General features: G+C 40.6%; 2 protein-coding genes across 3 annotated transcripts in view; both read left to right on the forward strand.

The window, feature by feature from the left end:
• Window positions 1-6,438, forward strand: part of pkhd1l1.1 (PKHD1 like 1, tandem duplicate 1) — a 42,786-nt gene extending 36,348 nt beyond the window's left edge. For both annotated transcript variants that reach the window (XM_011481025.4, XM_078954802.1), the window contains exons 66-77: window positions 64-175; window positions 1,154-1,270; window positions 1,350-1,515; window positions 1,659-1,891; window positions 2,601-2,765; window positions 2,827-2,984; window positions 3,105-3,240; window positions 3,580-3,924; window positions 4,026-4,177; window positions 4,465-4,611; window positions 5,150-5,303; window positions 5,380-6,438. In XM_011481025.4, the coding sequence (XP_011479327.1) occupies window positions 64-175; window positions 1,154-1,270; window positions 1,350-1,515; window positions 1,659-1,891; window positions 2,601-2,765; window positions 2,827-2,984; window positions 3,105-3,240; window positions 3,580-3,924; window positions 4,026-4,177; window positions 4,465-4,611; window positions 5,150-5,303; window positions 5,380-5,612 (2,118 nt within the window). In that variant the 3' untranslated portion in view covers window positions 5,613-6,438. The remainder of the gene's footprint in view (window positions 1-63; window positions 176-1,153; window positions 1,271-1,349; window positions 1,516-1,658; window positions 1,892-2,600; window positions 2,766-2,826; window positions 2,985-3,104; window positions 3,241-3,579; window positions 3,925-4,025; window positions 4,178-4,464; window positions 4,612-5,149; window positions 5,304-5,379) is intronic.
• Window positions 6,439-6,722: 284 nt separating this feature from the next.
• Window positions 6,723-8,801, forward strand: gdf6b (growth differentiation factor 6b). The gene is made up of 2 exons (XM_004074086.5): window positions 6,723-7,175; window positions 7,336-8,801. Exons 1-2 carry the CDS (start codon window positions 6,827-6,829, stop codon window positions 8,214-8,216), a joined length of 1,230 nt encoding a protein of 409 aa, XP_004074134.1. The 5' UTR covers window positions 6,723-6,826; the 3' UTR covers window positions 8,217-8,801.
• The last annotated feature ends 282 nt before the right edge of the window (window positions 8,802-9,083 follow it).

Below are 9,083 nucleotides of genomic sequence, written 5' to 3' on the forward strand. Positions count from 1 at the left end.
TGCTTTGTTGTAACTTCAAGATGTGTGAGTTTCCACAATTTTGTCCTGCTTCTTTTCCCCCAGAATGCATTGATTGTCAGCACCAGCCCAAACTTCCGCTGCTCAGACACATTAAGCTCCAGTGACTTCAACATAGACATCAGCGCCTTGCATCGAGCCCCCAGACCTCCCCAGGGTAAAGCACAGACCGAACAGAGACATTTCACTGCTGAGGATGTAGATATAGATCTATGAAATATAAATAAAGTAAACACTCCAGGCTGCAAATGTTAAGGGTCAGATCCAAACACGAGAAACATGGCAAAAGCTGATTCAAAAAGTGATCTCATGTGGCATTCGAGCTGGTTCCAAATTTATGACACATAACCTACATAATCTTTTTTAAGGAGTAAAGTAAAAAATGCTTCCATTTTTCTCTAAAAAAAATGTTTGCAAATGAATTTTTGGTCTATGAAATAAAATATATTAAAATGTTTAGGATTACACCAGACAGGAGCTGTTGCTGTTCAAAAAATTTATTATTTCTTTGGCCTGCAGTGTCTTCAATTGCCCAGGCAGCAGTAATTTATTTTTTAAGCATCTCAAAAAACACTTAACTACAGAAAAAACATAAACTCTGGGGTTTTTTGTCATTATTAATCTCAAAGTTAGATAAAATATTAAAAAACGACCAACTTGTAAAACTTGATCCCGCAGTAATAACAGTACATAATAGTAAGTTTTATTTCAAGACATTTAAGGGAGTTTTTTTTTGTTGCTTTTTTTACAGTTTATACCAAACCAAATTATCATCTGCAAAAAAATTCAAAGCTCTAGTTTAATACTGAACGATGATAGTTGGTAATGTCAAACAAATAGCAGTGCTCCAAGAATCAATCTATGCAGATCAACTCCCTATAAGATGACCTTAAATGTCATGAAACGCACCTGAAAAGAAAATGTACTGTTATTACTGCGGGATCAAAAATGTTCTATTCTATTCTATTCTATTCTATTCTATTCTATTCTATTCTATTCTATTCTATTCTGTAATCTACATTAATGCTCCACGCCCCTGTATTTTGTGGAAAACTCAATTTTTTTAAACACATTCGGGCTGTTTGAGCTAATCCTAACTAAAGCTGATCCAAACAAATTCTCTGATTTGTCACAGGGGGCAGATCTGGAATCTGTTGGCCCAATTTTGCCTCTGGACACAACACCGCTCCCTTTAAACCTCACCATCTGAACATGAACTACAATGCCATTAAAGGACTGATGACAGTCAGAGGTGAGTGACTTTCATTTAGGGTTGGGAACTTTTCTGAACAAGTCGGTGCTAATTTTCTTCTTTTTGACCTTGTTTTTAGACACAACATTTGTCAATTTCAATGAAATCTGCTCTGGTGAAAAGGATGCTATGTTTATCACTAACCCGATCAATGAGGACCTGCAGCATCCGGTTGAAGTTTCAGGGATAAAGATGATCAACAGCATTGAGCAGAGCAAAGTGTTTGTTCACAGACCCGATGTGGGGTAATTGCTTTTGGATTTCTGTTACTTTTACAGCAACAATCTGACACAAATAGGACACAAACAACTTGAGCTGGAGAAAATATATATTTTTGTTAGATTTTTTATCCTTTATACCTAAAAACAAGTGTTTCTGTTTTTTCTAGCAAAGCGAACCCAGCTGACTGTGTGGACATGGACTGTGATGCCAAGAAGAAAACTTTGCTAAAAGATCTGGATGGGTCGTTCCTGGGGGCAGTAGGAGCTGTGGTGCCTCAGTCTGAGTACGAGTGGGGAGGAGACCCCAGGAGGGGGCTGGGTGACTATCGTATCCCCAAAGTTATGTTGACAGCGCTCAATGGCAGCCGAATTCCAGTTGAACAGGTTGCTCCTTATAAAGGTAACTGAAAATTGTTTTTTTAAACATTTTATTTAGAGTAGATTATCCCAAATGAAAACTTCATTTTCAGGGCTTGTTAATTGATGTAGCAAGTCGAATAATCTAGTGTAGCTAATGATTCTCTTCCACTAAAAATGTTTTGCTATGAAAAAAAAGACAAAATTTTACTAACAACCACCAACTCTGCTTTTTTCAATCCACCCACAAAGAAAAATGAAATCAGTTCCCCTTTCTTCAAACCTTTAAAGATCTGGATGAAAAATGGCAGCCATGCACACCTTTCAAAATAAAAGCTCCATGAAACCTGCTTGCACTAGAAACATTGATCCAAATCTCAGTGAAGTATTGTGTTTTTATGCCAAGCGAAAACATTAAGCAAATATTTGTATAACAAAATATCGATAGAACATCAAATTTGGGGATCATCATGTATTGGGTTATATTACCATCTTAATTGAAAAATAGGATTCCATTTTTTGTTTTGCTAAACTTGGATATAAAGCATCAGATTTCCTCTTTCAATAATTACCTTAAACGTATTTTTTTAAATACTTAATACTTAACACTGAATTTAATTAAAATATTAAGATTTAGTCATGTTAGTTCAATAGCCGGGCTCTAAGAACTCCTGCAAAGGTCAACTGAAATTCTTGGACAAGCTTCATTTGACCCTTTTTATTTAATGAATAACTTTAAATGTTGTGTTCAGGTGTTATCAGGAAGAACTGCACCTACATGAGCTCCTGGCAGAGCTACAAGTGCTTTGGGCTCAACTATAGGATGGTGGTGATTGAGAGTCTTGACGCGGACACGGAGACCAGGCGTCTGTCCCCAGTGGCTGTACTTGGAGATGGCTATGTGGATTTGATCAACGGTATGCTTGTCAAATTCATTAAATGACTCAAATAGAAAGTGATTTGAATGTTTGTGTGCAGGTCCCCAGGATCATGGTTGGTGTGCAGGCTACACCTGCCAGAAGCGAGTGTCCCTGTTCCACGGCATCATGGCCACAGGTCACTCATACGACGTGTACTTCACCAGTGTCAGCCCACAGAAACTCCGCCTCATGATGCTGGACGCCAGTCCCTCCGAGGTCAGGTCTCAAGCTAAATGCTGCGCCGCTCTGAATCTCCTGAAGAAAAGGACATATTTAATTTTTTCCACTCTGTTTAGTTGTTTTATAAAACAGATTTTCTCTTTTGAATTTGTGCAGAGTGTCTTGGTGTCGGTCTTTTACTCCAAACCTCAGAGGTTGGATGTTTATGTTGACAACAATCTGGTCGCTCCAAACAACGCTGTGTGGAATGGGGATAAAACTGACTACATCCTATCAGAACCAATCATTGCAAGTAAGTGAAAGCTGGTCCTCCTTATCAGGAGGTTACTGTAATCCTCACATGTAAATATAATATTTGATCCTATTTAAATATTTTTTCATTGTTTTTATCTTGTTCTATGTCCATAAAAGTCACTATTCTCCTATTATTTTTTCTTTAACTATATGATTGTTTGCTCCAGGTTTAGAAATTGCACCCAATCTGTTTTTATTTTCTGTTTAATCTTCAAATCATCATACTTATTACAAAATAAATTAAACTTTCTTTTTTCTGCTATATTTGTGAGAGTCTAGAGTTTAAAAAAAAGGTAAATAAATCAAAAGACTTGTCCTGCTTTTTGCTTATTTTTAGATGAGTTTGTTCCCAAGATGAACTCCACCCTGGGCAGTAACTATTTTGATCAAGACTACAAGATGCTGAGGGTCCTGCTGAGGGGCTCCACGCCAGTGGAGATAAGAACTTCTCCGGTTCTTGTCCTGGCCTTTAACATGCCTGCTATGTCTGAGGAGGAGTTCTTTGGTGGAAACCTCATCCAGAATCTGGCCACGTTCCTCAAAGTTCCACCAAATATGATTCGTATCACCAGTGTGATCAGAGAGGGCGGAGGTGCGCGGCGCAGGAAGAGAGCCACGGGCCTAACGGTCAATGTGGAGATCAAGAAACCTCCCGTGCAGCAGACCACCAACGCCACTAATGGTTGGTGGAGACAGCGAGTGAAACAGATGATGAATGGAACCGACTTGCAGGAATGAGAATCAGTCATCTGTGCTTGCTGTGTTTTGTTGTTGTTTTTGCAGATGAGGAGGACTTTACTCTGTTGAAGAACATTGCTGACAACCTGGGTCAAGCTGCAGTTTCTGGAAACCTCAGTCAGTCCATTGGCTTTAATGTGTCCTCAATGGGCATCATTCCCCCCCCTCCCCCATCCTCAGACCCCAGCTGGAATGAGGTGAGCTGGGAAAACGCCCGTCCCACCCAACATGCTTGTAATAAGATAGCAAGAGAGTGTAAACAAAGGGATGATGGGAATTTAGTGCAGCCTTACTTACGAACAGAGAATCCCACCCACACCTCAGAGGTGAATATTGATGAATTCCTGCCGATCTGCAAAAACCGCAGGTCTTTAAATAAAAACAATATGTCGTTAGTTGAATTAAGCATGGATTTTATTTTTATTTTTGCACAGTCATAAAAAAGTTCTTTCTCATTTGGATTCTTTTTTTTTTTAATGTTCAGGTGGCATCAGAAGACGTCACAAGAGAGGAACCTAAAGCAAATTACGTGTCCAGCGTGTCCAGCCTGCTGCTGGTGGAGGAGCCCATCGCCGGAGAGTTTGTTGGACCTCTTTACCAGCAGCCATCACTGATGGCTTTGGATGAGCAGGTGGATGAGCTTGACTGCACGGTTTCTGTTAGAGCCAATGCTTTCAACTGGGAGTTAGGGGGCTGATGCACGTTGGAGAGGACTTTCTTTGTTTGCTTATTGACTGTTTTTTGTACAAGTCTATGTAAATGCTTTCTTTTCGTATTTATTCATATATGTATATATTTATTCATATTTTCATTTTTATTTATTACTTTCATGTCATTTATTTAGACAAAAAGTTTCAATAATCTCATACTAAGACTAAAACAGATATAAAATTTAAACAGACTGGGATAATGATAAGATAATACATTTAGATTGTGAGAATTCAATATTTTTGTGGATTCTGAGCTAAACAAAAATCTGCTAAATGCCTGTTTTGATTCTGCACTTGGATTCCACTCTTGACAAGTCTCTAAAGTCTATATTAGCATTGTTTTCTAAACATTTTTATCAATTTTATTTGAAGAATTTCTAACTACCTTGAAATGTTGAAAATCCACATAAAAGATATTTAGTTTGTGCTGTCTCTGAGTATCTCTTCTGCTGTCTGCAGGGTAATTGTGTCTCAGTGGGAGTGACATCTCTCACTGTAACAGCCAGTCTGAAAAACTCCAGTGGGCACATAGTGGACGGGCTGGAGGGCAACACCACCATTCTATTCAAAACCTGTTGGGCTAACTTCACTGATCTGTCTATTCTCAACAGTGGTGTGTGCAATTCTCTTTTACATACAAATGTCAAGTCAGGTGCACCAACAGTGACTGTTTGGTCTTCTCTCTGCAGGTGAAAACCTCACGATGGTGTTTACTTTGAAGGAGTGGAGCTCCAGATCAAAAGCCTTCTCTGTGAAGAATATGCCCACTACCATGCCCCCGCTGATCACCACCACTAGGCAGCAGTCCACCACCGATGAAAGCATCTTCAACTCCGGCCCGGCCCTAACTGCTGGCAGTCTGTGTCTCATCAGCATCATCTACGAGGTGGCCTGCTGCTCAGGCAGCATCCCCATATGTTAATGGTTCCTCCTCTAAAAGGTTTAATGAAGGATGACTCTACTTTGATTTGCTTTTAGGAAAAAACTTTATAGTTACTTTCTGTTTTCGATTTTTATTCTCAGGTAAATACGTTTTAACACTTCCTCTATCAATTTGATCAACAGCATGCCTTGTACCCAAATGTATAATAAGAGGGTAATATGTGTGTGGGATTCTTCTGGGTATGTAATTACTTCTGGTTCTGAGGTTCTGCCTTAAAAAAACATAATACATGATGCACATGCTAGATTGTGACCAAGGATAGATTCTAAACCTTGTGTAGTCGTTTTTGTTTTGGAAATTAATTGTATTGTCTTTGACTATGTCACTATTGTCATGTGTGTTGAGTTGTAATTTGAATTAATATTCAATTTTATCCGAGTTATTACTTCTGAAATATCTTTGAAAACTGCAATGTTAATCTAATACAAAGAGATCTACCTTGACTTTAACTTGTCTGTTTGTCAAGGCTGGCGAGTACTCATTTTTTCATGTTTTTCTCTCTAATTGCAATCAAGATAAAGTCATGTTACCCCAGCTTTTATCCGGACACCTTGATTAACTGTGATGCGGCCAAAACATAAAAGAATTTGTCTTTTTTGCCTCAACTGCAGGTTTTGAATATTTTATGTAAATCAAAATGTGGGATGAGACTCAAAAATGTCTTAAAATGTAAAACAAAGAGGCATGTAATGCACTTTAATCAGTAGCTTAATTTACATTTTTAGCATTTTGCAGAAAGGTAGCTGTTGCACTTTACAGATGGTTAAATACTAAATTCTGCTTTCAATAAATCCTACATTTTAAAGCTTTCTCGATGTGCTTTTTTAAAATTAATTTTCTGATGGATAAGGACTCTGTCCATGGTCCTGAAGGGCACAGATGAACGGTTTCTTTTTAATCACATTTGCATGGTCTTTGTCCGCTAGAGGGCGTCATATAGCTCACTAATGGGTGCTTTTGGGAATGTTTTGATTTTTTAAAAACTACATATTTAAGCAGTTTCAAGATGGAAATATTAGTTACGGCATTTCTGTGACAGGAAAGCATGAACACTTTTTTTTCTTGGACGTAACCCGACAGAGCGACACTTCAATTTGCGCCGTCCACGTCTTGAGAGGGCGTGTTCTCCGTTCTTATTCATGTAACTTTGCCCGTTTTCCGCTCTTGCGGAGGAGACACTTGCTTCAGAGCGGATGCATCCAGCTACAGTCCACCGGTCCCAGCTAAGGATGGGGTACTGTCACTTCACCCTGCTGCTGTTTGTTTGGGCGATCCCCTGTTTCCGGTCTGTTTACCCCCCATCTGTCCAGAGGAGCAACACGGTGGTGGAGCTTCTGGATGCGTCCGAATATGTAAAAGACTTTTACTCATCTTCTTCCCTAAACTTCAGACGTCCCTCCAAAGACTTAGTGCAACCTCATGACTACATGCTGTCGATTTATAAAACCTTCTCCACAGCAGAGAAACTGGGACTCAACGCCAGCTTTTTCAGCTCCTCAAAGGCTGCAAACACTGTCACAAGTTTTGTGGACAGTGGGCAAGGTACGTGTTTGCCAGGATCTGCACTTGACTCATTATATGGCCTCCATTAGACATGGTCCAGAAATAAGAGGGACTTTTTTTCCTGCCAGACTTCACGTCTCTAAGGTATGTAGATGATCTCCATGAGAATGTGCCTGACTCCGTTTAATTCTTTCCACAGATGACCTCCCACTCTCCCCTCTGAGGAGACAGCAGTATCTGTTCGATGTTTCAAGCCTCCCTAGAAAAGCAGAGGTGTTGGGAACAGAACTCAGGATATACACCAAAGTGTCTGGGAATTTCCGGATTCCGGAAACAGAGCCGGTTGACATCCAACTCCTCTCCTGCCATGATAAGCAGCTGCTCAGCTCCAAAACCCTGGACCTCCAGGACTCCAGTGGCCCGACGTGGAAGGTGTTGGATGTGTTGAAAATATTCAAAGAGCACCGGGGGAAGCAGCTCTGTCTGGAGCTGAGAGCTGTGCTGGACAAGCCTGAGAGGGAGCTGGACCTGCACCATTTGGGCCTCCACCGGCACGGGAGGCTTCAGCAGAAGAAAGCTATCCTAGTGGTCTTCACCAGGTCCAAGATTAGGCAGAACCTCTTCAGTGAGAGAAGAGAGGGCAGAGCGCTGCTGGATCTCCACAGGAGGACAAAAGAAAGGGCCCTCGCCACCACCGCCAGCAGGAAACGTAGGAGGGCTGCGCCCGGGGGCCGGCACGGGAAGAGGCACGGCAGGAGGTCCAGGTCCAGGTGCAGCAAGAAGCCGCTGCACGTCAACTTCCGAGAACTGGGGTGGGATGACTGGATCATAGCCCCCCTGGATTATGAAGCTTACCACTGTGAGGGGGTGTGTGACTTCCCCCTGCGCTCGCACCTGGAGCCCACGAACCACGCCATCATCCAGACTCTGATGAATTCAATGAACCCCAGCAACATGCCCCCCAGCTGCTGTGCCCCATCCAAACTCAGCCCCATCAGCATCCTGTACATCGACTCAGGGAATAATGTGGTCTACAAACAGTATGAGGACATGGTGGTGGAGTCCTGTGGCTGCAGGTAGTGGCTCTGACAGACTCTCCCCCCCTCATCTTCAAGATAATCGGAATGTAACTGCATCATCCTGATGAGGCTCCACTGAAAAACATTGACGACTTCAGTCTGGTGGAGATTTAGATCTACTTGGTATTTGATGCACAGACTCACTGATCTCTGAGAAACTACATTAAACTAATAATGTCCTGCTAATAAATAAACATGTTTTTCTTTTTGAAGAATTGAATTCTATCATTTATGCACTTAAGTATCTTTATGTCACATTTAAGCTGCAAAATGTATCCAAACTGACACAAACGTCAAGGATTTTGGTGTTTCAAAAATTAATATAAGAAAAACAAGTTTAACATTCTAACTTGGTAAAAGTTATTTGGGCTTAGGAGGGAGGTTCCAATTATTTTTTGTTGGGTTTTGTTTCTTTACATCCAAGCTAATTTTTAAAAATTCTCCAGCTTAGTTTGTGTCTTTAGTTTTTTGTGTGTCTAAAAACATTAGAATGAAAACATAAATTGCTCTCTGGAGATGTTGAGACATACACATGTTTTACTGCAATGAAATAAAGCAAACACAATCCACTGATTTTAAATTCTGACTTGGCTCAGTTAGAACCACAGAGGAGGATGTACAGAACAACAGAGAACACGGAACGGTACCCTATCTACGGCAAAATTGTATTTTTAACATGTTCTTGTAGCACTTCTCTCATGATGGAGGACATATATAAAGAAGATTGATCTCAAATTTAAATTTCTGAGGAATTTTTAAAAAAATTCAAAACATTGTGAATCAGGACGAAAAAAATGCAGTTGGAGAAAGCCTGATGCTATGACATAGGTGCTACAATCGGCAGGCCACAAGCTCTCTGCTCCGTTCC

Source organism: Oryzias latipes, chromosome 11, assembly GCF_053564925.1.
Source record: "Oryzias latipes strain Hd-rR chromosome 11, Olatipes_Hd-rR_3.1".
In the NCBI taxonomy this organism is placed as follows: Eukaryota; Metazoa; Chordata; class Actinopteri; order Beloniformes; family Adrianichthyidae; genus Oryzias; species Oryzias latipes.